At 38.5% G+C, this 26,740-nt stretch overlaps 1 protein-coding gene across 2 annotated transcripts in view; it reads right to left on the reverse strand.

Annotated features, from left to right (window-relative positions):
- Positions 1-25,683, reverse strand: part of LOC112145243 (nuclear receptor coactivator 3) — a 35,100-nt gene extending 9,417 nt beyond the window's left edge. The window contains exons 1-9 of one of the 2 annotated variants that reach the window (XM_024270373.2): positions 25,548-25,683; positions 5,845-5,909; positions 4,002-4,106; positions 3,578-3,738; positions 2,406-2,506; positions 2,081-2,255; positions 1,780-1,971; positions 1,565-1,651; positions 381-524 (exon numbers count right to left, since the gene is read on the reverse strand). In XM_024270373.2, coding sequence (XP_024126141.1) covers positions 381-524; positions 1,565-1,651; positions 1,780-1,971; positions 2,081-2,255; positions 2,406-2,506; positions 3,578-3,738; positions 4,002-4,087 — 946 coding nt within the window. In that variant the 5' untranslated portion in view covers positions 4,088-4,106; positions 5,845-5,909; positions 25,548-25,683. Of the gene's footprint in view, positions 1-380; positions 525-1,564; positions 1,652-1,779; positions 1,972-2,080; positions 2,256-2,405; positions 2,507-3,577; positions 3,739-4,001; positions 4,107-5,314; positions 5,735-5,844; positions 5,910-25,547 lie in introns of those variants that run through there. The other variant, XM_036211776.1, reaches the window with a different exon arrangement.
- Between the last annotated feature and the right edge of the window lie 1,057 nt (positions 25,684-26,740).

Consider the following 26,740-nt stretch of genomic DNA (forward strand, 5'->3'; position numbering starts at 1 on the left):
CAAATTACCAACAGATGTCTTGAGGTGAAGTCATAGTTTTGAACTTATTGTCTTCTCTTCTTGATACATTTTGCAAAACATTTCAAGAACAGAAGTCCAGATTGGCTCAAGTATTTTCAGTGAGATTTTAGTAACAAATGAGTTAACTTTTCTCTGAAAAGCAAAGGAAATCTTCTTTAAACCTTACAAAGTGACTTTTTTTGTTGTCTTCTTTAACAAGATGTATACTTGCTGCAGTGCTGCTAGAAGTCCTTCCTGCTTCAACAAAAGTTAATCTCAAATTCAGTTTTTTTTTTACAAATTCAACGGGCATGGTAGGGTGAAAGTTTAAAATGTGACGTATAACTGGCAGGTGAGCTGGGTGGTGCAGAACTACGTACCATCCTGATAATGGCGCTTGTAAGACCAGGGCTGACCATCACTTCTGTGGAGGAACATCTGCATGCAGCGTCTGACCAGGTCCTCCCACCCGGGACGCATGGTGTTATGAAGAGTACTCTGTTGTTCAATTTCAATTAGCTTACCTACAACACAAAGTACACAATCAACACTGAAAGAAACACAAACTGAAATGTTCAGCCAAAATTATAACTTTTTTATATTAGTTAGAATTTTTTTTATTTTCAAAAAAGATATCTTCATAGTTCCTTAATTTTTGTTTAATGTTTGACCTACATTTGAGTTCTTAAGATAGCTATCTGTCCAACAGGATCATCTTAAAACAATGTCTTCAACAGTCTAAAACAGTCTTAAAACAAGGAAAGTGCACCACCTGTGATTAGAGGTATAGGGGTGCATCGATTCTGCAATAGATCGCAATATTTCATTCGGTGGTACTTGCATTGATTTAGAATGTTGACAATATTCAATTAATTAATCATGAGCAAATGTAGTTCAGCGTCTTACTTTTGCTTTCCTCTTAAACCCCCGACCGCAGCCCTTTCCAGCACTTTATACTTTCAGAGCCTTATTGATTAAGGCACAATCATTCTATATTTTTTTCTTGCTTTGTAAAATATTTGGTTGAATTCAGACAGTATTCACTATTTCCTTTGAAGAAAAGAAAAAAAAATCTTCATTTACCAAAAGAAAAGGAGTCTGAATTTGCTTGGGTAAAAGAAACTTGTATTTGAAATACTTTGTAAAAGTTGGTTTATATACAAAATCTAATTCATTGTGTCATAAATGAATTGATTATCACGCCTTTTTGTCTTTTGTGGTTGCAGTTGCCACCGAGAACATTGATTAGGATGTAATTATAATTGTGGGACTGGAGCTGCTGTGGTAAAATTGATCTATGTATTTTCCCAATATTATTCTACTAGCCTGAAGGCGAAACTATTTTCTATATTGAGTTTTTTCCACTTTTTTTGTTACAAGAAATATCCTAAAATTAAAGAGCTAACTCCAGGGATAGGAATATCGATACTGTCAGATAATTGAAATTATGGAAAAACTTTGCAATTCTTATTTTCAAAAGTAGGTCCACTGAAATGTTTCTCAAGTAACAAGCCAAAAATAAATAAAACAAATGTAAAAAACAAAGCTTTTCTGAGAGATTTACCAGACAGCTCATGTCGGGTGGTAAACCTCTCCGTCCTCTCCACGGCAGTAATTCGTCGGGCCACGCAGATCATACACGACTGTAAATCTGAAAAGACAAAATTAAGAAATGTTAGAATCACATTTAACTCAGGAAAAACTGAGATCTCTGTAGATGCAGAAAATTTTACACCAAGTAAACTGAAAAACCCAGCCTCTATGAAGTAAAGTTTTTACCATCTCCTTCCTCCATCATGGCGCGGGGCTGAGTCAGGGCAAAACACTGCATGGTCTCATAACGTTGGCCCCCCGCTCTGTCTTCTGACAAACCATGACCGGCACCGTGAGCGAGGTGGTTGACCAGCATGCGACAGTTAAAGGTGTGACTCTTCTGTCGGGGGGCCTCCCCACCCCACTGCCCATTGGATGCTGTAGAGAAAATAGGAAAAAAAAAAAGCAGTGAGCCGTCACGTAATGGCATCCTAGATTAGAATTTGAGACGTGGTTGAAGGCTTTCAGACGCGCACTCTGGTCTCACCATTAGGCTTGGGGAGGTTCTTGTGAAACTCCTCTCTGTTGTCATCGTGGATAATGTTGTACACGCTTGTGTTTATCAGCTCCTCCTGCTTGTACTGCAGGTACTGCGTCACATTGTCCGACACAAATACGATGCTCCCCTCTCGGTTCACCACAAACAAAAAGCCATCTAATGCCTACGAACAACAACAATTTAACATATGAACAAATCAAACTGCTGTGAGTGTAAAAAATATATTTATAAAAGCTATAATTCTCTAAAACATGCAACTGAGACATATCTATTTGTAAACATGATGCTATAAAGAGACAGTTCTTCAGCTGACCTGCAGGAGAAGAGGCCCCAGATGGTCTTTGTCGATGACCCCTTGACCGGTAGAGGACACGTCCGCCTTCTGCACATCGTCGTCACTGCAAGAGCTCTTTCCTAAAAACATAAACCACAATGCATTATGGATAGAATAATAATTTATCCCTAAATCTAATAAACACAGTAAAATTCACTAATCTTTATTAGAATAATGCATATATGAGCAAATGTATTGGAGGGGTCATGACACAAGTCCTGAGGAGTTTCTGCAACTGACACTAATGACCCACAATTTATAGAGAACCACATACTAACAGATGTACTTCTTGTGACCACCAGGTGGCAGCACACATCACAGCTGTAAGGCTAAGATGCCTTTCTATTTTTAAAAAATCAGCATGTGGCTGAGGCTTTGCTAGATACCATTCAATACAGCAGGGTCATTCACAGTGCAAGACAGCATAGAATGGGAGACAGTGTAAATCTGAATATGAAAAATCCTATTTTTTTTGGAAACATAAGACAGCAGTTAGCTGGCTAAAAATCTGAAAAAGGAAAAAACAAACAAATGTATGCTTAAAAAAACAAAAAAAGACACAAGTGAGTTTGCCATCATTTCCAACCAGTAACTATGGAAACATGATTGCACAATACTGTAACTCTCAAAACAAATCTCATAATGGTTCCTTATCCAAGTACCTCCGAAGACCTCATTTCAGATCAGAGCAAAAATAGATGAAGACAAAATGTGCCTTTGCATATTAGATCATTTCTGATAAACAAAGCTATATGAAAAAGGCCGCGGGACAGGAGCAATGCTAAATAATGTCAGATTTTTCAGTTGTGAGAGTCATTAGTCTCTCGGAGAAAAGCGAAGTTTGGCACCAAGAGATACGCACTGTCACCAACAGCCTTGAGCCATGACCACCAAGGATGGGTTTCAATTACTGGTGTTCATTTACTCCAGGCAATACAACAGCCAGGCTGGCTGGTGCTCTGAAATGTCCTGGCCATGAACCAAACACACCACTTCATCACTGGCATCATCTGTCCTGCAGCAGGGGCCTTGACTAACCTAGCTTTATCCACTGTTAACTATAAATAAAATGAAATAAACAATGGTTGAGAGGGGGTGAAAGATGCTTTTTGTTACACAGCTTTGTGTGTGATTCGCCATGGCGCCGTTACCTTGCTCTTTGATTTGTCTGATCTGCCTCACGGTCTCCTTGAGGATGGCACATTTGTCAGGTTTGACGTTGAAGCTGTCAATGTTGGAGAGGTTAGCAGAGATGAGCTCGGCCAGCTCCTCGATGTACTTGCTCTCCTGTTCCCTCAGACGCTTGTCACACCTGCCAGGGAGCCATAGAGGAGGTGGATTAGAGATGTTGCTATGACAACCTAACCTCCCGGTGTACTACCCACATCCAGGCCATACGGCCAGCTCAGAGACCTGCGATATTTAAAAGTTTGCAGGGGATTCTTTGGAGTTTAATCCAGGAATGTTTACGTAAAGAGTACAAAAGTCCCATCATACTCTTGCGAGAGTGCAATCAGCAGCAGACAGAGAGGATTATAAAACTGAAATGCTCTTTACAGAAGTGATAAAACTCACCCTAATCCTGGTGTGTCACAGGTGGACAGTTTCCGCTTGCGGTCAGAGCACAGCGGCTCTAACGAGTTGTCTCCTATGCCGCTCATCTTCAGCGCATTTCAGCACCTGTAAACAAACAGTCAATGTCGCTGGATCAGAGACTAAACTGGATACTTACATTTGCTCGTATGTGTGCTGCAGTTTGTGTGGATTGGAAAGGTGTTTTTTGTTAATTAATAAATCACTAGCGATAAACCAAGCGACTTTTAAAGGGTGCATCGGCTTGTAGATTTCTAAAGTCCTATAAGGACAGAGCATCCATTCAGGAAGGCAGCCTTGGTTTCAGCTCCATGTTTGATGTGAGTATAAACTCATCTGTTCCACTGCAAGGAGCAACTGATGATGATGTAGTAATTTGGAGCCCCGGGGGAGATGGGTCATTCTGCGTTCAGCCAGCCTACCCACCTGAACGTTAACCATTCTGCTAGAGGCAGCACACACGTACACACCGCTTATGCAAACGACTTGAAGAGCACTCGCAGGCACGGGCATGTTGCAGCACAAAACTCAGAGAGAAAAAGAGCAGTTGCAGCCACTGTCCCACCAAAGCATTTCCTCGCCCCCCTGTTTCTTTGTCTGACTCTGGGAATTTAAACCAGCCAACGGAGCCTCAAAACTACTTAAGCGAGACTCCCAAGTGCACTCCCATAACTAACAAGTATCCACTACATTTTCTTCCCATTTGCATTTTCAGTTTTGGGAAACATCCGTTCTTCCTTCCGGCAAGTTTGCATTTCTATTTTACCCATCTGCAGACGGCTCCTTTCCCCTCCCTCACTGGGTGTAGCACTGCTAAGCTGAGGTCCCTGCCCTTGTTTTCCAGCTCTGGCATTGCCCTGCGCTTGACCCTTCAGAGTTCACATCACAGGAAACCTCTGCAGCCAGTTCTTAAGGTCATCTTTGCTATTCCCACCCAGAGCTGCGCGCAAAGTTCCAGCATTTTGCAGCGAAACAAGAGTTCTCCTCTTTATTTCTGTCCTGGACTTGGTCCCTGCATGTGTGTGCACAACCAGGGAGCTCATTCCACAGAGGAAAACTGTAGAACAAATGGTAGCCATTATGCAACGCCTGCATCAACACTGCAGGCTAGGACATGTTTTCAGTCACCCCTCATTACTAATGCTACTCCGAAGCAGAACCAGGTCTCTAACCTGCATTATGTATTTAAAAAAACATTTTTTTTTTTTTTTGCTTATGGAGCTTCAGCGGGAAACTCTCACTGCCCTCCCTCTTTTTTTCCTTTCTTCCATCCTGGTTCCTGTCCTAACGCTCACCTCTGCAGCAGTGGAGAAAGATGACATCAGCCCTCAGTCAGGCTCACATCCTGAAACACAGCAGAGCTGTGGCTGCGCACAGCTTTTCTGAGAGCTCAGGGAAACATTGCAGGGTAGCAAAAAAAAAAAAAAAAAGCAGATGCAAACAGCTTTCAATGTAGAACTTTATTTTAAATAAATCAAAGAAGAAATCTAAAATGATTTTCCACTTTTCTCATAAAACTCAAGGCGTTATGTGATAGAAAAAGTGCTCTGGCACATTTTGTTTAGCATTCGAGGGGAGCTTTAGGTTTAGTAGAGCAGAGAACAGAGTGCATGAACATAAGGCAACTGTATAGAGAGAGAAACTGTAAGTAGGAGCCCACAAAAACCACAGCTTAGCAAGCACAGCAGCGTGGCACTGATCAGCTTAACCTGGTGATGTGAAACTTTCTCTGAGAGTTGTTCTAAAAACATTCAGTAAAATGCACATCAGCTGCACGTAAAACACTTTAAAATGGCTGGATTCATCATCTTTACTGCATTCTCACCTTAGCCAGTACAATCCCCAGTGAAGCTCCATTCAGGGCTTGTTTCTTCAGTGTCTTCACAGCTTCTGAAAACAGAAAAGAAAGTCTATGAACTTCAACATCATAAACATTTCTCTGCATCACTGCTCCCTAAGAAGACAACATCAGTTTATTATAGATTTATCCTTTAATAGATTCATGGGAAAATGATTTCAAAAATTGCGCAGGAAGTCTCAGTAGATAGCATCCTGTTTGCGTTCTCCCCTCGGCCTGTTCCACCCCGTCATCACTTCCCTTTCCTGGAAATGTGACCACTCATCCCCCCTATTTACATATTCCACTTATCAGCTCAGTTCCCTGTCATCCTAATTCTTCCCCATACCTTGTATAATCACGGCTGGCTATTAAAGCGCATCCATATCTAAACTATTTTAGCAACAAGAGCAAATGTGCAATGAAAGTAAACATCACTATTTGGAATATTTTCTGCCACTAGTTAGTATTTATAGTACATATGTTAAAAAATAAAACGACAAAACTTAGTTATGTGAATAAAGTGAATAAATAGAATAAAATAAAAAATGTACCAAAAAAAAAACCAAAACACAAAAACTACAATTATTGCCCCATCTCTGGATACCAACAGTAACTTTAAGCATGAGTGAAACTTTAATTTGGAAATACAAAGATCTTTTAAAAACATGTTTACTTCGAATTTGCTTCATAACTGACATTTCTTTGAGGCACCAAGTTACTCCCACCAGTGTTTGTGCCCCCCGTCACACACCACTGATCACATCGGTTCTAAACAGGAGGCTGAAACTGAGCTAAAGCTGGCACCTTAATAATTTAAGGAGACAGGAAAGCACACCGGTTCCCTTCCTTAACCTGTTCAATGACACTTTACTAATACTTAGGAGTGAAGATTACTGCTATACTCTGATGATCAATTTTGTCTTCCTTCACAGACGCTGGTATGAAGTGACTGGAAGTCAAATGTAATTCAGGCTAGGAGATATAGGCGCCATGTGATTCTGAACGGCAGGAGGTGGAGGAGGAGTCAGAGCGAACTGGGTAGAATTAGAATAAAGACATGAAGGGGGTTTGTGGAGGCAAGGAGGGGGGAGGGGAGCGACAGAAACGTCACACTGAGCTAAAGAAAGCTAAGCTGAATTCAGAAACCAAAATTGGCCAACTATGACACTGCAGACAAGATGAGCAAAAATTTGGTTTAAAGATAGGGCACTAGTAACTAGGGCGAGGTACTGGGTTAAATACTTCTCTTTGGATCGAATTGCTTCAAATTGATTTTGCGAAATATATATAAAAAACAAACAAAAAAAACACGTCCCTCTAAAGTCCCACTCCAATCATCTTTTGATTTGTTGTAAAAGCGTTCCCACTGGTCTTTTAATAATATGTATGCTGTTTTCAGGCAATTAAAAAAAGAAAAAAAGTCGATTTTTAGTACATAGTTTCTGAACACAGGCAGGAATTCATTAGAAATTCCCCTTAAAGTGCTTGGCCTGAGCATTGACTGTATTCACTGGACATAGCAACCCCTCCCCTCTCATGCTCCAAACAGGAAGTACCTGTGAGTTCCAAGGAGGTCAAAATCCCATATACTTCTCAGCAGAAGTCTATGGGAAATTGTTGTTTCTCAATCATTTTGAGAATAACCATTCTTGCTCCGATACCTTCTTCTTATCATCTTCTTTCTAATCCTACTTTTTGAAAGATATTTTTTCTTTATTGCAAATTATTCAAGTTAAAAACTGACCAATTAGATGCCTCAGTAAAAGCATGTGATGCCGCTAGGCCCACCTCGAACGTTTTATCGACAGCTATTCTGTCACAGGGCCTCAATCACACAACCATTCACTCTCACTTTCACACCTTGGGGGCGATTTAGAGCAGGGGTGCCCAAACGTTTTCGCTAAGAGGGCCAAAATCTAAATAGGATTCTGGTCCGTGGGCCAAATGGAATATTTTTTGGTATGTCATGAAATAAAAGAAGAAATTAAAGAATATGGGTTAATTTATTTATTTTGATTATATATTCATTAAAGTTACTCACATTAGTAAGAATAAAAAGTAAGTATCATTGGTCTTCAAAACCTTTAACAGAAAGCTCTCACTGGCCATTTTAATTGAAAAACAAGATCAATCTAAAACAAACTTTCTTCCCATGAAAACAACAATGAATCCTAATGAGAGACGTGGAGCTGGTCTTTTGACTTTATCCGTTTGCCACTGACGTTGTCTCTCCATCTTGGCTAGTGCTTGGCTAGGCGCTAAAAGCATAGGAAGGCTCTTGGGAATTTCTGATACAAAAAAGTCCTGGGCTGACTTACTTGGAGATTGTTTCACCCTTAGCCGCGGCAAAGAAAGTGCTAACAGCGCCACCAGGAGGCTGGAAGTATATTACAGCCGTAGAGTTTTGGAACACTGTAGAGCACACTGAGAAACTTTATAGTTTAACACAATGTCCATTACTACCCGTCTCAGCTTTCATGACTGGGCGATTTAAATTAATGCGCACCTTAGGAAAAAAAAAAGTTTGCCGCGGTGAAATTAAAGCATTGTAATGATTCCTGTGTTTTGAAACTGTTGGCGGTGAGATGACAGCTGTGATGATATGAGCGCGTGTCTGTGGATGGAGCTTAGTGGAAGACTGGAAAGAGCAAAGTTTATGAGTGTCTTTTTTGTATAGTTTTGGTCATATTGGCATGGCTGACATTATTAAGCTGTTTCCACATGGGGATCTTTTGTACCGGGACTTGCTGGTTTTGTCTGTTTGTTGTCACTTCGCTTGCCCTGGGGTCCGCACTGCTGGAGCGGACCCCAAACGCCCCAGCACAGCTGTGTAGTAACTTATATCTCTTTTAAAATTCTAGTCATTCATTCGTGCCTGTATGCATTGTTTGTGTGTGGGGTGGGTAGGAGGGGGGTAAAGGGGTAGGTTGGTTTTAGTTTCTCTTTTTTTGTTTGTTGTTGTTTGTTTTTGATTGTAAAAAACTTTGAGCTGCAACACAAGACAGTGCTTTTAATAAATAAATATTGATTGATTGATTTACTGATTGATTGGTTGAAACGTTCAGTTTGTTGAATAATAACCAAACAAAGTCAGATTATACTCAGACTTACTTTGTGTTCTGCCAAATGTCAACATAAAATCGGAAAAAGTTTAAAAATGAATGTTAAAGATGATCACTGGATTTACTGGGGGTGAAAATGAAGAATGATGCTGTCCAGATGCAGGAAAATGTATAGTACTATAATTAGCAAACTTACCAAAAATAAAAATAAAAACATTAAATTTCACATGCAGTAAAAGCACCGCCACAGAATGAACTTGCATTCAGTTACTCAGACCATCTCTCATACTGTAACAAAAGATGAATAAGCAAAGAGCATACACTTGTTTGTTTTTTTTCATGGTTTTGAAATATTGATGATATTTTGTGCTGATGTATCCAATCCTGTAATTGTTGTTATGACATACACAAATGCAGTGCTTTTAGTTTCAAACAAACATAGTTGTAATACTATTTCAACTACTTTCTTATGGAAGCACTCTTTTGAGTTAATACCAACATATGTTATTTGACCTGCTGTTTGTGTATTAAGTAACATTTGAGACATCTTGAAAACATTTTTTATGTATTTAAGTTCACATTATAGTTAGAAGACGCTGGATAGCTCAGGTGGCTGGGTGTATGTAAGATCTGGGTTCAGTTTCCAGGGCGGACAATCAGATAAAATCCAGTGAGGCTCCTTAGAAAAGACCCTTCACTCTGCTGCCTAACTTGGTCTCTCTGTACCTTGATAATACAGGATTGTTTCAGGAAGGGCATCCGGCGTAAAAACTCTCTACCTAACCACCTGTGTGAATCAGTGAAAGCTGATTCATTGTCACAATCCCTGGCTGGCCAGGCCGAAGGGTGATCGACAAGAGTTTGCCTTACAGTTGGTGATGGCACAGTTGTTGAGAAGAATATTTCAAATTGGCACTTCATGTCATAAACGTTGCTGACTCCTCCTGTAGGGAATCAATGGGAAACGGGTAAGGGGTTTTAACTAAACACTCTGCGGCTTCTGCAGCCACAACTTGGAGGACCAAAAGATAACCTTTAGTGGAACAAATTCGGCCCCACTTCGGGCACACATGATTTAGAATAACCAATGAACCTATCAAGCCTGCATTTGGACAGTGGGAGGAAGCCGGAGTCCCCGGAGAAAACGGTGGTTCCGTTTTAGGTCCTCCAGCCAGGACTTGAACCGGGGACCCTCTTGCTGTGAGGCAAGAGCACTAACCTCTCTGCCACCGTGCAACTCAGTTAAATAATATGTAAATGAATTACACACTCTCTTGCTAGCTTAGAGCCTCTTACGCTTAATTTTCTTTATACATGTCCACCATCAAGAAAAAAAATGCCACACGAGAATGCTAAAAACATGATTTCCATTGGAGTGAGTCTTTAATTCAAATAATAGCATTTTGGAAGGGAAAGATTTTGCCAATACCATTAGGGCCACTGACAGCATGCTTTAACAGAGACCAATGTCTAATCCAACAAAACACCACAGACAAAAACAACATTGGGACATAGAAACCAAACCTGTGCACCCTGTTTTTTAAGCTCTTCAGGGGTTTAAAAGTAGCACTATTTACTTTGGCACTGATAAAACTGCTCTGGTAGGAGGACTACTAAAGTCCAAACAAATCCAAACCAAATTTAAACTTAAAAGTTAAACTTACAGATCCCTGTCTGCAACAAAATTTTATGGTTTCATACTTGAATGCAACAAAATGAGCTCCGTTAGATTCTGGAACGGTGCAAAAAATTGTTCATGAAATATAGGTTTTCCTTCAACAAAGCTTAGTGATAAATGTGTGTGACACAATCAAAAGGCTGACCAGCAGCTTCATTTTTTTTTTAATGGATGCTCTTCAACTTTTGCAAAGATGAAGAGAACATTATTAACTGTATTGAGGGGGTGTGAGTAGTAAAATATGAGAAGAAAATGAAGCAGCTAGAGACACTAGAAAATTTGACAAATTTTGTATTTGCCAAATATTACTGCAATTAAATAATTTTAAAATGGGTTTAATGCAAATCTTGGGGTAAAGTGAGGGAAGAGGATATATAAAGAGTGAAAAAAATGCCCATTTAGACTTGAAAGAAGAAAAAAGAAAAGAACTATTGGGAGGCTGATAGTTCTCACTTTTTGCTGATGATTTAGTAAAGTGTGAGGAAGTTGATGGGGTGCTGGGAAAAATAAACTTGATGTTTTTAAAAGACAAAACAAATATTTTCTTTCCATTTCTGTAAAACAAACTTTCAGTTCTTCAGTGTCGACCAGAAAGCTTTTTTAATTGGCTAAAGACCCACTCCAATGAAAATAGTCTTTTTGTGTTTTTAACTGTTCTTGTACCTTTTTTTCATAGTAGAAAACATATTTAAAAGAATTTATGATAAAAAGTGCATTTCTTAGTATTTTGTAATTCAAATCGTGTTGGATAAGAAAACTGAACACTAGAAAAAGCTCAGACTAATGACTCTACTACTGAAATGGGTGTGGCCAACTCTCCTTTCCCTCTGCGCGCACCCTGGCCTGGTCACAATTAGGTCACAAGACATGATAAGCATTAAACATTCTTGCTAACTGTACAACTGGATTGATCCAATATTGCTTGTCATTATTTTGCGCCACTAATGTTAGCTTGAGGCTATAAGCTTGCACGTGAGCGTGCAAACAAATCCTTCAACGACGGGGAGTGGGGCAGGCTGCTCTGTGTCAGTCTCACCCACAACCAAGAATCATATTCTAATGATGACACAGAGCCATCATTATAAGACAGGTGGGGGTCAGGGATGGAGGTGCTCAGCTCAGCTTAGCTCCAAAAGCCACGCCCCCCTCAGAGGAGATTTTGATTAAACAGAGGCTTCAGATCAACATGTAAAATGGCTTTTTAAAAATTTCTAGATTGTGGGATTTTGGTTAAAAACTTCATCATCATAATTAAAACACTACTGGGAATGTTTTTTTAATTAAACAAATGTCATGGGATGACTTTAAACTACAAAAGTAAAGCTTTAAAGTAGGAAAATGTGTATTGAACACAGAGAGAGGACAGGAATAACCATGTCCAATAGAAAAATAGAAAGCATTAGATAAAGAGACATTTTTGCATAATTACCTTTCATTATTAATCTGTTAAACAAAAAAAGAACATTTTAATTCTCTCAAAATTAATATTGCCAAAGAATGCACGGAAACATAACTTATAGAAATATTGCACTTTGCAGAGGTTTCTCATAAAAGACAAGAAAAAAAAAAGTTTTTTTTTTTTGTATTATTTTCTGATTTTACTTGTAGGTTTTAATGTTCTGGAAATGTACCTTTTACTGTGTTCTTGCAGAGCTCAACACATCACAAAAGCTTTAACATTCACGTTTGGGGAAGTTATAATTGTGCGTGTGTGCCCTACTTGTTCCAATCTTTGTTTTGGGTGGGCCAATGTTTATTGTTAGGCCTGCCACTCTTTGTCTCGAGTGGCTCAGATTGCAGGCTTTATTTCAGGCTGTGCAGGAATGTCCTTGCTATTTTGGTTCTGACTGACTCAGACTGCTGCTACTCTGGCCTTTAGCCACTCTAATATATGTCAAATTCAAGTATCTAGTAATATTAACTAAAATAATTTAGCCAACTTACTTTTTGACAAGATCAAGTTCATCCAAGGAATGTGACTGGCATTTAATTTGTCAAAGACAGGTCAAACTTTCTCAAGTATCATGAAACCAATGACTTCTTGTAAATCCCTAAATTTAATACCTTTACGGAAATAATACAACTGAGAATTACTTTAATTTATCAGAGTACCAAAACTATGGCAGATGCACTATCCTCACCAAGTCACTTGTTTTCTTAGTGTGTAGAATTTCTAAATGACTGGTAGATGCTTTCATCTGGTTTTTATCAAGAAGTATTTTATCCATCATTTTTTGAAGACTAGTTCCAGCCAGCGGGTGTCATTTGAAGAATGTTAAAAAGGAAATCAGAAAAATGGAAACGGCTTACGCTAAAAGAAAAAAAAAAAAAACTGAAAAGAAAAGTCTAAGAGAAATGAATTTGTCAATAAATGCCCAGGACAGACTACAACTTTTAAACACCAACTAGACCAGATAATAAATATAAGCATTTTCAACAGAGAATCTACAGAGAACTAAGCTAATGAGCTGGTAAATATGAATGTTACTGAAACTGACTCGTTTACATTTTAAGCATCATATTTTTCTCACTTTACGGTGCACTTAGGGCACTCTGTCAAAATATCAATTTGTTTTTTTTTAACGAATTGTAAACAACACTAACTGTAAATACGTTAAAGGGTTAGTAATGGGGTTGTGGGTCATTTTCGGTGTTAACTGTATTTCGCCTTATATTTACCATTTCCAAATGTTTTGGCGTGTTTTGAGCAAGAAATATTGAAATAAAACGGCATTTTTGAGGCCAAATTTGGCAAACCTGTCTCTTCCGAGTAAAAAGCTCAGTTTTGGTCACGTGGTGCGTGTGACGTAACCAGAGTCAATATAGCAAGATGGCTTCTCCTTTGCGTGTCGGAGCTAGCGATAGCGGCGATATTTCAAGGTCCACAATTCTGTCTTCAGACTCAGATTGTGGAAACATTTGTTCTGAAAGTGACGCTGATTCAGAGGCGCCGGGTGTTTGTGGTTTGAGGACTGTAAAGCTCTATCAATTTGAGCCGGCAGCGCGTAAAGTAAGAGCTCACAATCTGGCAATGACACTGACAGTGACGCTGACAATGCCCATGAAAACGAAAGCTGTCAGTTTATCAGAGCCATGCTCGAAGCTGGAAGACGTGGAGCATCACGTGAAGCTTTATTTACAGATCGGAACCTTTTGGCGACTCTAAATCAAATCATCAATGACGCTGACTATCCGGGTCGGTAATGCAGAGTTTCATATGCAAAATAAAGAGCTTAGAGACATGTTTGCAGGACCGTCCGCCACTTTATTATTATTTATTTATTCACTTATTTAATCACTTTATTCACATACCCAGAAGCTCTTTCACCACCTTACTGCATGTCTCTGACGTGCGCAGAAAAAAAAGGAGAATGTAAACAGTGCTCCGTACGCCCCGTTCTCCACATGAATCGTCCCGTTTCAACACACAACAACAACAGGGGATGACAACAGTCTGTCACGTTAGCTAAGTACACTGAAAATTCCGAAAACGATTCCTCTTCAGATGAAAGCATCACACAGAAATGAATGAGATCTGATCTTTCACGGAGGAAGAAATGACTGGTGGACCGCTGCGAGTGTCGATGGTTTCATCAACGGATCTGCAGAGATCCTGCAAGCCACCATCAATGATTAATAAACTGCAAATCAAACAAAGAAACTTCCAAACATGTGCAATGTTTTAAACATTCAGTTTACCTGTTGAAATCAGAAGCTTTTCACAGTTTAGTCGGTCTGGTTCTGCTCACAGTGTTCATTCACAATAGGCTCATTTCGATTGTAAATCTCGTAAATTTACGACTTTAAAAATCATAATTTTTTTTATTTATTTATTTTTTGGTGGCCCTAATACTCCGTCGGACCATAACACCGATGTTTATAGAATTCAACTTTGCCGCAGCGCACACACATACATGTATCTGTTGACACTCCGGGTCCGCCTGCATTCTGCTGCTGGCGCTGTTTCACTCATGTGACGTCAACGCATCACGTGACCCAAATCGAGCCGATTCTGAAGCAGGGCGAAATGCGAGTGTGATTTGTCGTTGATTTTGTCAAATTTTACAAAAACCTGCGTTTGTCAACGGTAATTATTTGTTATTTTTGATACATTAGAACATATGGAATATATCTGGATACTTATTTTAGCTTTGTCCCAGGCCATTACTAACACTTTAATATCACCAACGTAACAGTGCCGGACTTGGCGTAGTCACAGCTACGTTTATTTTAGAGGTATAAGGCAGTTTTTTTACGTGTTGATAATAAGGTCGTGAATTAGAGGTATAGTCAATACGGTAAAGTGGAAAACCTGTAGTGTGTCACAAACAAATTCTAGAATTACTGTGAACACAAGTAATAAAGTTGAACTAATTGATAAATGTATCTGTGACTCTTATCTTGCTTAGTGCACCTCGTAATTTAGTGGGCCTTACATATGACATAAGATCAAAAATAGACCATTCATTTACGGTGCACCCTGTGATCTGACACACCCTATAGTGTGGTAGAACCTGTTAAATGTATGAAAACTTTAACTTAAATCAACCCTGTACCCATCTAAGTGTATACCGGTATGTGTACAGTTTTCCATTATTTTCCCTGTCACATAGTAGTAGTTATCTTTTTTGAGAACCAGTTTATATTCTAAAAAGTGATCTGCACTAAACCATAAGCATACAAATTATTTTTCACTTCATCAGCAGGGTAGCAGAAAGTTAGACTGTACTACTAAGGTGTTTTTGATCCATACAAATGTATACTGTACTACACTAAATCATTTTAAAGCAATCATAATAAAAACAAAGAACGAGAGGTGATGGAGTATTAAAGAATAAGCACCCCCTAAATGTATAGTATAAACATTGATTGTGGTCCAGATCTAACAAAACTCCTCTTTTTGTGCAGAAATGATCAATCTGAGAAAAAAAAGTCAGCCATGTACGGTGAGTTTTTTGATCATTGTGTGTATCTATACAAAGTGTGACAGATCATACTTATTTTAGATTGCCTTTTGTTCATTTGCGCCACTACCCAATAATACAACCACTACTGTTTCATGCTCACTTCTTATCCTTTCTCCACTAAACACAGGCAGTCGACCTGTGTTCAAGACAGCTAGCTCCTCACCTCTCTCTGACCGCAGCGTTTGCAAACGGTGTTTGCACACATACAGGAATATCTGCCAATTAGAGGTGGACTAGCACCTTTCACCATCTCTGATTGGGTTAGACCACGATATGGGCTTAATGTCTGTTTTTAAACCTCATGGATACTTTTAGTTACCAAGATATTTCTTTTTCTACCTTGACCAGGTTGGCACACTGGAGCAACCTGAGATTTTTATTGGTTGCACCATTGAGAAATGAGTTTGTATGTGCGCCTAAATTTGTTGCACTCTAGAGTCCAGTAAAATAAAAAATAAAATGAAGTGAATGAGTTCAATTCAGAACCAGTGAAGAATAAAGCCCACCTTTCAAAGCTGTACTCGTGATGCAAATGTGAGAAGACGATGAGGCAGCAAAGCTTAAAGCATAAACAAAGAGAAGTAAACTCAACTCTACTACATGCTTCGAAGTCTTTGCACTTGTAGATTTAAAAAAAAAAACTAGAAAACCAAGATGGAAAGTACTGAGGAGAAACAAAAAAAAGATGAGGGAAGAAAAATTTAGTTGCAACCCATCTGCAACTAATTTACACTTCCCTGCAAACCGTAAAATGCCAGTGGATAACGACTAATACACTGACTGAAATCCACTGGGAGAAAATTTTTTTTTTAGACAAATGTGGTAACTCACAGTGAATGTAAAAAACAAAAATAGTTTATAACCCAAAAGCTTGAAATGGATTTTGTGCCAGCATCCTCACTGCTCAATCAGCATACATCATAATGGCCAACTGATGTCAGCGACAGAAGCAAACTCCTCTTTTGTAGGCACAGAAAAATCTAACCTGAATGAATTTAACCCCTGTGTAATTACATAATTCATGACGTCAACGCAAAGAACAATTTTACACTTGCTGCTTGTAAGCAATTTCTTTTGTTATATGTTTACATCTGAACAGTTTTTCTTCCCTTCCTCCACCCTCGTGTGCTTCTGCCTTTCTCTCCGCCTTTTTTCTCTGCCCCCCCTCTTCGTCTCCACTCTGTCCCTGTTGGATTGGTGGAGTAAACACAGGAAGAGAGCAGGCTCTGTTCCACCATGCCAGAGCTGAGCCTGGGCGTTCCTGTAGTGCTGCTGCGCCAGGGTCAAAAGTTTACTGTGGTTTTCATTTCACCTTTCCTCAGCCAATCACAGCCCCACACTGCAGCGCCTGAACTCTGACCCTCCCAAAGAATTCTACTCAAAGGATGGGCTGACGCCAGTTTCACAACTTCAGCCCCTCCCATCTCCATTTTTTCCCCCCTTACTACTTCTTTTCCTTTCTTTTAAATGGCCAGTTTTATGTGTTGACGAAACATAGGTGGAAAGGAGAGCAGAAGAAGGAGAGCAAAAAATGGAAAAGTAAAAAAAAAAAAATGGATTAATACAAGAGTAATTGAAACCTTAGATTTCAAATCTAGGGAAATACGTGTTTAAAAAAATAAAAAGGGAAGAGGAAGATTTAAAGCTCAACAATAGCTTAAATGTCATTTCAGTCTTTGGTTTCAGTTCCAGTCCCTTTAACTTCATTCTGATGTGATCATGGCTTCGATACACAATGCCTTGCACACAACTAAAAGTGTGTTTACATGACATATAAACAGAAGTTATTCATTGGGGTTGAAAAACAATTAGCTAAAATTCAAAAGATAAAAAAATGAGGGAAAAACATGTATTTGTGCTGAAAATGTCCCCCACCACCTGTTAAAGACTCTAAATCAAATCTGAACCCTTTGACTGGACACAAAGATATGAGGACACACGTGCACACAAATGCCCACTGTAATCCAACATGCGGGTTTGTTTTTGGTGACATTGCCCTATGTTCCATCTGTTTAGTCATTAAGCCTGTACTGTTAATCTAGTCGTTTGAACTGAAAGGGAGGAAGCAAAAGAAAACACAGCCCGACTCAGCAGATGCACACGAGTCTGTACCCTTAATGAAAAAAAAACAATAAAAAAGATTAATTCTGTGTACAAAACTGCAGAGAAGAATCAATTTCAGTGACTCTACAAAATCCAAACAACAAAAAATTGAGAAGGAGTCTGTTGGTTCCATACAGACTTTTTAAAACCCCAGATAAAAGCAGGAATAAAAAAGGAGCAATTCAAATCGACTATCAATGTTTCTTGAGCTGCTTATCTCTGAAATATACCTGATGTAAAGTAATGGCACGTGTGTCAGTACCTGACATTTACCAACTAAAGCTATGTAACCAAAAACCTAAAGGCTTACTGACCATGGCTGCATTGTATTTTTTTATTCCAGTTTGCATTTCCCTTTGCTCCATATATGTCAAAGAAAGATGTGCACTCATGTGCAGTTTCACTATGGAGGGGAAGTTCTGTGGGAAAATACTGATGACTGGTGACAGAGTATCATCTCTAAATTGTTGTAAATTATTATCTTACATTGTTAAAAGGGTGCTGCCTTACTTAAGATAAACCAAATTGCTAAGCTTTAATGGTACTGGCAGAAGTTATTTGTGTTTTTTTTTGTATAGTTCAATGTCAAGTGTTTAACATTAATATATTTAAATGCAATAAAATAATTTTTCAAACTACTACTCTTGTCCTAGTGTGTAGGCAAGGAAAGGTGATTAATTTATTAACAAAGACATGTCTAAATCTACTTTGACATGTAGAGATTTAATTCTGCTTTTTAACTCCACCCTCACAGTCACTTTCACAAGTTATGAAGTTTAAGCAAAACAAGTGAGGATAAATCTTGATTGATCAACCAATGGATCGGTGAGGGTTCTGCAACCATGTGGTATTGGCTGATTCACGCAAATCCTTGAGGCCATAAAATTTGCCCTAGTGTGCCAGTTGATATAGCGTTACACAGTTGTCGAACAATAAGGATGTAAGCAGCGAGACACCTTGCAATGTAAACACAAAGTCTAAGACAAAAAAAAACAAAAAAAAACAATAATTTTACTGTTTAAACATATTGTATGTAGGACATTGAAGTAATTGAAGCATATTTCTATCCTATACCAAAAGTCATACAGACAATATTGTAGTGCTCTGTGATGATTGAACCATATTAGCTGTCTGAATTAATTGTAAAGAGTAGGGCCAAGCACAGCTACAGTCAAGCAGACCTGAAATTGAGGGACTCCAACATCAATAACTACAGACAAGCCTTGAAACAGAATCAGACTTACTTCCTGTTTATGTGTTGTTCCACAGGCAAACTTTTACTGGCTATTTTTGTGGTCATTTGTGTTGTATCTGTTCATGCAGTACAGTAGGCACATAGGTTACGGACTATCTGTTTACCATTTAAAATATTCATTTTATTAAGGTATTTACAAGCAAAGTTAAATTTAAAATCAATATAAATGATAAAGGACATCTGCCAGGTGACTTTTCTACAACTTATTCTACAATTGTGCACAGACGGTATAAAAGCAAATCCACCAGAAATTATGTCAAAATAAATATTCGACAGTTGCAGAAAGAATTGTTTCAGACACAACAGAGAAGCAATGGAGTCTCAGAGGCAAATTAAGAAATTAAAATGCTGAAAACATTACGCAGCATTAAACAGATGGTTTTATTTAGACAGAAAACAGGCTTCTTACAACTGGAGACAACACAGTGTTAGGCGTCTAAAAGCATGATAGCTACTTATTAGGCTTCCATGAACCATTTAGTTAAAAAAAGCTATTGTTACATTATAAACTAAACAATCTTACTCAAATTCTTTGCATTATAGGGAGGGAGGAGTTAATGGAGAAGGTGGTTCCAACAACGCCCTAATAATTGGTAATAATATGTCAAATTTTTGGTTGTCAGTATTATACTCATCAGGTAAACATATATCAGCAAAGACAATTTAAATGCTTTTCACCGAACTTATATTACATCACTATTAAGTAGTCTATGTAAAGACACAAACTGTATTTTTTTTTTAATTTGCTGGTCTTACCAGTTTCATAGTGGTGCATTCACACTGGACGCGGTTTGCCTGTAAGATTCGCACCTGCCACCTCTCTTTTGACGCATGCCAGATTTACTGCTTGACGCCCTGGCCGCGGAGCAACCGGCAATGTTTTTCTGGAACTCATTCATTGCCATGTCATGGAAAACATGCATGATGTTGAGCAAGTAATTTGGGTTCATATGTTTTGGAAAGCTCTACAGAGGCCTTGGAAAGCACATCGTCGTGTCTGGGTTCACCAGATCATTCAGTCTTTCTCGGTGCTGTGTATTTCACTCCTGCAGCGAGAGCTGAGCCTAGGTTATGGCCATTTAAAACATTACTTCTGTCTGTCTGTGGCAAAGTTTAAGCATTAACCTAAGAGTGGAAAAATACAAATAAGACTGGAGGATCTTTTTATTCTTCTCTTGATGAAAATTAAGACATAAAAACCCCATAGAGCTAGAGTGATCGTGCCTGCTATGACGGCACCTAACCACCGGCAGGCCAGTATAGCGATCTCTGCTGTCCAGAGACCGGGAGCCGGGGGTGGCGACCCTGTAAGCTCTGTCGGCCCCTGGGTAACGGAGCTTGCTAGCTCTACCGGAACCTGCGCCATGCTGCTCGCCAGCTCTGTGGGTGCAGTTGCTCGGGCTGTATGGGCTGTGTAACAGGCAGGCGACCTGTCCAGGGTCTATCCTCCCTTCGCCCAACAGTAACCCTAGACAGTCTTCGGCAACCCCACGATGTAAGAAAATAGTTGGAAGTTCAGGACAAAAATCCTTGCGTCGACCAGCCATATTTAGTCTATATTTCTAACCTTTTGATCGAGTTACTGAAAACGTCACGTGCCCAAAGAAGAGTCCCAACAGCATCGTGCCCGACATCTAAACCACGCCGCAAGACCTCAGATTGCGCCTGTACATTGACTTAACATTGAAACTTTACGCCTCTGCTGGGCAAATCGCATCGTGTGTGAATCCACTGACTTTGCTTCAAATTAAAATAAAAAATAAAATTGTTTTTCATAGTATGTGAAAAGGGTAATGCATATTAGAAAGAGTAAAATATAATATTTTATGTATAGTTGGTTAAATAAAGAAAAAAAATTGACATGCCAAACTTATCAAGTTTATTCACAAGTTCCTTTCCATTTTTGTTCCTCTTCTTACCAACGCCTCACTTTTCCTTTATGCTGAATAACAGGCAGAGCATCTGGTAGTAGTTATCTCATGAACCAAACTTTTTTTCACCCTTGCAGCCTCTCTCAAACACATTTTTGAAGGAGCAAAACACAAACAAGCTCTAACTTTTTACAACAAAAGTTGGCTTGGGTCCTACCCCCCGATGGTTTGTTCAGGTGAACCACTTTACGAGCATTCTTCAGCTAGGGGAACGAAAGTTAAAGGGGGAGTTGAAGTTAAAGAGGAAGGGTAAGAAAGGGAGGGGGCAACTCTGCTGGCACTCCCTTTCCTTGTAAACTTTTACCCTCACCCAATCAATGGGGACTTGTGTGAAAACTGCTCGAAATCCTTGCTGGTTATAAACTAGAATTGGGAGCAATGATTGCTTCAGGCTGTCTGTTTGGCTTTTAGGAGTGTTCAAGACGCACGTATGGCAGAGCTAAGCTCACGCTCGTGTTCTATCACAGAGCTGATGAAGCAGGGCACAGGGGGAATAATAGGATCCAACTTTAAACACAGTTGAAAAAACTGCCCCACTTAACCTGGGTCCAAGTAAACCAGGAATGTGGCTTTCTCTGTCTGGTTTCAGGAGCTCTCGTTACACACTTACTTGTTTCAGCTAAGTGAGTAAATATTTTAGCATTGGAATCATGACTGTCTTGTTGAGCAGACATTTCTAAATTTAGCTGTATGAGGTAGATGGAAAAAGCAAACTTACCTGTTGAGTTTGTCCCACCAATGAATCATCATGTGGTATGTGCACCTTTAAGACTTAAGCTGATCATTCTAAGACCATGACTGACCTTGATCTGTACTTGTAACAAGATGTTTCCAGAAGTTGAGCCAACCAAAATAAATGTATAAAAAAGTAGACATTTAGCTTCAATATATTAGCTAATACTATATACTCAACATGACCAGCTACAAGTACAAGATTAGTATCGACAAGTTTACTGGTTTAAGACGAAGGGAACAATCTTGTATACTTTTTAGTTGCATTTAATAAAAACATACTAAGACCAGAGTGAAAACTCAGTAGAATTTGGGTAGCCGACTGTTCATAATGACAACCATTAATCATAAAAAACATAGGTAAGAGGCAGCTATTTAGCCCAGTGCTTACCAACATAGTTTTCTTGTCTTACATAAGGCTTAAAAACTGTAGTTAAAGAATGCGGTCAATAGTGACGTCAACTAAATAAAAAAAACAGTCAACCTCAATAAAGACACCAAGCAAAAACAGTGTTATTCTTTGTCAGCATTCAGTAACTAAACTGCAGAAGGACTTCCATCACTGTATGCAGATCCAATGAGACAAAACATTTTAAAAATGGCTGAACTCAAAAAAGGGTCTTGAGTTCTCTAGACTGCTAACTTTCTCAAGATGTATTCTGCCTTTTACACCACACGGATGGCAAGTTGTTCTGGTTATGAAAACACGCACAAGTTCAAAAGCAGGCCTCTGACTTTTTGGAAATTAGTTAGTCTTTTTATGTGTTAACTCTCTAAAAGCAAAATTTCTCAATAAATATACATCTTAAGTATAGTATTAAACCATATACCAGTTGGTATTTGTCCTGATTCCTATTAAAAACATTTAAGTTTAATATAATCCCTCTGAATTTCTCCTCATTATCAATCATTTGGTGTAACTTCAGAGTCTGCCACCCCAGGGAGACTTCTCCCAGGCTCATGAGAAAAAGTGATAAGTTAATGAATTATTGAGAGTGCAGGGGATGGCAGACAAAGAGTGAAAGCCATAGATCCCAGTCACTTCTGCGCCCCATCTGCAGTCAAAGAATTCCTCCAAAGATTGATTCATTGTTAACACAGCCTGACAGCCCGTGTGAGGGAACAAGAAAGTGGTAGATAAAAGAACAGAGAATGGGGGACAGGGGGCTCCATTTGCCAAGAATATGACCAGAAGCCGTTCACAGGACAGGTTCCCACAGTGGATAGCCCTCCACTTACAAAAATACCACTACCATTAACAGAATGATGCCACGAGACTGAAGATGAAGATAGGTAAGCTCAGCTTGGGTAGAAATGGCAGAAAACTGCCATCAGCACCATTTAGAAAAATGGTATCCATTTTTACACAATTTGTGGTTTCACTTTCTCCTTTATACTGTATGTAAAAAGACACTAAACAATTTTCTAACTTTTAATAGAAACACATAAACAAATCAAATATCCAGTTGCTTGCCAGGCTGGCTTCAACCAGCCAAAACATGTAGATCTCAGTGGTTTCTCTGGAATGACAAACAGACATCTTTTTGCTTTCACCTGATTGTGCTCTCTAAGAATATCTGCTTACTTCTTTTTAAAGAGGGGGCTCAGCCAGCACACTTTATGTGCTTTTAGACAAGGATTGTAAACTAGAATCACCAAAAAGGTTCACACCTTTGTTTGGTTTGGTCCACTTTACAATAATACCTGCTCTGCCAGCTGAAAATGGGCACCAATAAAACAGTTATGACATAATCCTAGTCACCAGACAATAACAAAAACTCAAAGTGACTTACAGACATTCTCAGACAATTGATCTACAATCTACAATTGATCACCAGGTCCAACTTCTCCTTCACTAGATCTCCCTTTGCTTATAGCAATCTGGCCTGACCAGAGGTGACACTGTTTCACACATTATACTGTAAGTGGAGAAATATTAGTTCCAAAAAGTTTTTTCTCTTTTCTTTTCTGATACATCCCCCAGAACTGCTGTTATTTTTGCAAACTACTGCATAATTTCTCACAAAATAAGGTGATGGGGTAGTGAGTAGTAGTAAGGACTGTGCGTCCTTTTAGCCAGGACAAGCACTTAATGCCCTGGCTTAAAACGAAAGGGTACTTTGCTGTCACAGGTCAAAAATAAGTGTGCAAGACATGTTTGGAATTAGGTTTACTTTGTTGTTTCTATGTCTTTTGGAGCAACTAACACATGACATGTAACTGGTTTGATAGAATTACTGATCATCTTGTAAATGAATTAATCACAATATATACAAATCTTCAACGGAGTTTGCCCAGTTGTGTCCAAGCAGAGAATGAAGTTATCACAGCAGCCAAGGAAACTTAAATCTTAGGTAAAGCTTGCATTGGCACAGTACAAATTGCCTGGTATGAGTAAGTCAGAAGGGCACAATTTCTTTCTACAGGCCTTCTTTTGTCTAAAACTGTAATTCGGAGCAACTGTTTAGATTTGTGGGATTCTATTATGTTTGAACTCTACAACCAAATTCACACTGTGCCACTCTTGCTTACCACAGAAGAGTACCAGTAACACATTTGTGGTTTAGCTTTGCCTTTAACAGTGAATTCATTTGAGTAAATATCCTTTCTTAATGGAAAGCAAGAACGTCTGTGATTGTAATTGGATCTAGATTTGATTAATAGCATCACTACAAATGCAAGATTTTTTTTTATATTGACACAAAAAACAGAAATAACTCCTAAAACTAACCAAAATAAGAGCCTGAATCAATGAAATAAACAAACGGAGGACATGGAATCCTCTGGATTTTGCTTTCAGTATCAAGGCGACTGCTCTTACTTTAGCAAACACTGTATGTTTTCATGACTGACATAACGAGCTGAAAAGTACCAAGAGTCGGACTAACTATTATGTTGTGGAATCGTTTGAAATGCAATTGCAAGAATGAATTTTTAATAAAGACTCTTTCTGGATTATCCCATCTTACTATTCTTTTCATAAAATAAAAAACAGCAGGATGATGAGCCCACTTCAAGCCCTTAAAAACCAGCAGCTATGACCCAAGATGCATTGCTAAAAACTCAATGCTGTTCTCCTCTGTGGTATCTGATAAAAGTACGTCACACAACAGGAAATAGCGTCAAGGTTTAGGGGAAAGTGCATCAAAAATATCCAGTGATGACGGACAAGGTTAGCTAAAACTGGCTTAAAATATAGCTAACGTGTTATTTTTCCAACTTATTTTTGTTGATCAAATAAAAAAATATTAACAAAAAATAATGTTATCCAAAGTAAGTACATTACCGTGTAGTTAGACATTACTCAATTGAGTCAGTTCAGTCTGAAAGCTTAAAAAGTGTTAATAAATTCACAGAAATGTTCTTTCACAGCACAGTTTACGGCGTTAGAGCTAACCGGTAGCACAGGACGGCTTCACCAGTCAGAGCTGAACTCTCCAAGTGCAGGAGGGAGTTTTTGGTAAACGATAAAAAATACTGTAGATAAAAATACTACAGACATTTGTGTTTGTTTTTGTTTTAATACATTTCGGTGCCTCAACAGAGTCAAACCCCTGGGATTTAAAACACACACACGGGACACAATGTTGAGAATTAAGAGTAAAGCTCCAGCACCACAGCGAATCAGAGCCAGGATCTCGTAAACTTTGCGACTAGGAAACTGGAAACGTCAAAATAGAAAATAAACGAAAATCAAAAATAATTACCGCGTTATTAAGTGAATGTTAACTAAGCTCGTGTTGTTATATGATGATCCAAAGGCCGCTAAAACAATATCCAACAACAAATGGAGTGATTAGAGGGCTCGTTCTAACACGGTAGCTTAAAAAAATACTGCCTCCTCGGAGGCGAAACAACAACAACTGCTTCTCTAACAAATTTGCCCATTCACACTTTCAAGAAGACCGCGATAAATAGCATATGCACGAAAGAATCACAAAAACATTTCCAAAAACTCACCGGCTTTGCTGCTTTCATTGACTACATCAGTTTCTTTTACACCTCTACAAACTCTCCGCCATCTTCGGCAATACTGTGTGTGTTTAAATGGGAAACACTCCCAGAGCGAAGGGAGCGGGAGGGAGCCAGCGTGAAGAAACTAAGATTTCTGGGTAATGTAGTCGTTAGTTTGTAAATGCGCACCAAACAAACTGGAACTTCTTATAAATGAACTACACACACACCAGCACCTCCAGGTTATATGATCAGTAATCACTGATATTAATAGAAAAAAAAAGTTCATTTATAGACTATCAGTAACCGTTTTGGAAAAAAAACTGTTTTACTGCTCGGCATTTATTTAACTTTTTACATATATTTTTTTCAATTGTAAAGAAATGTCAAAATAAAGCTTAAAAAAACAACATAAAAATAAATTAGCACTGTTTGTTTCATTTTTGTTTGCATTTAACAGATGTGTCTCAAAGTCTAAAGCTTAAATTTTCAGTTTCGCTTTACAGTACAAGGTTACATGTTATAAAAGAGTTTTGAGGAAGTATTCTAAAAAATTACATGTGTAGCCTATTATTTATGTCCGTAATTTACCAACAAATCAATAAAATGTGATTCAGATGTAGACCAAAAAAGTAAGTTTTAATTGCTTTCACGTCCCTTTTGAAATCTTTATAATTACTATTTGTGTTCCAGTCTCTGCATTTTAGCTAGAAGCAGTTTAATTTTAAACATTTTCATTTAGGTTTTCAAGTTCTGTAAGAAAAGTATATAGGACCTACATTGACATAGGAGGTATCAAAGAAGAAAAATAATAATTATTTAGTGCTGTAGCTATGCATTTGATGTAAAAAGAATTATATATATATTACAAATTGTAACATAAGAAGCATAAGTCTTTCTTATGTGAAAGTCAAGTTCATGAAGCTGTTACAACATTCTTTCTCTTGCTATTACCTCAATAAGAGAGCAATAGGAAACTATTGCTTTTAAAAATACAAGACACATCCATTATGTGTTATATGGTGATTTAATATGGTTTAAAAAATGATTGAAGCACATTTTGCCTATATGCGAAATGGGTCTGTTTTCATGAGTGGATACTCTATCAGCTCACTTTTCCAAACAGTTAAAAAAAAACAACTCTGAAATTATTATGTTTGATTTCATTTATAGGCTTTGTTTCATTTTTATACCTCTGT

This window comes from Oryzias melastigma, linkage group LG5 (genome assembly GCF_002922805.2).
Source record: "Oryzias melastigma strain HK-1 linkage group LG5, ASM292280v2, whole genome shotgun sequence".
In the NCBI taxonomy this organism is placed as follows: domain Eukaryota; kingdom Metazoa; phylum Chordata; class Actinopteri; order Beloniformes; family Adrianichthyidae; genus Oryzias; species Oryzias melastigma.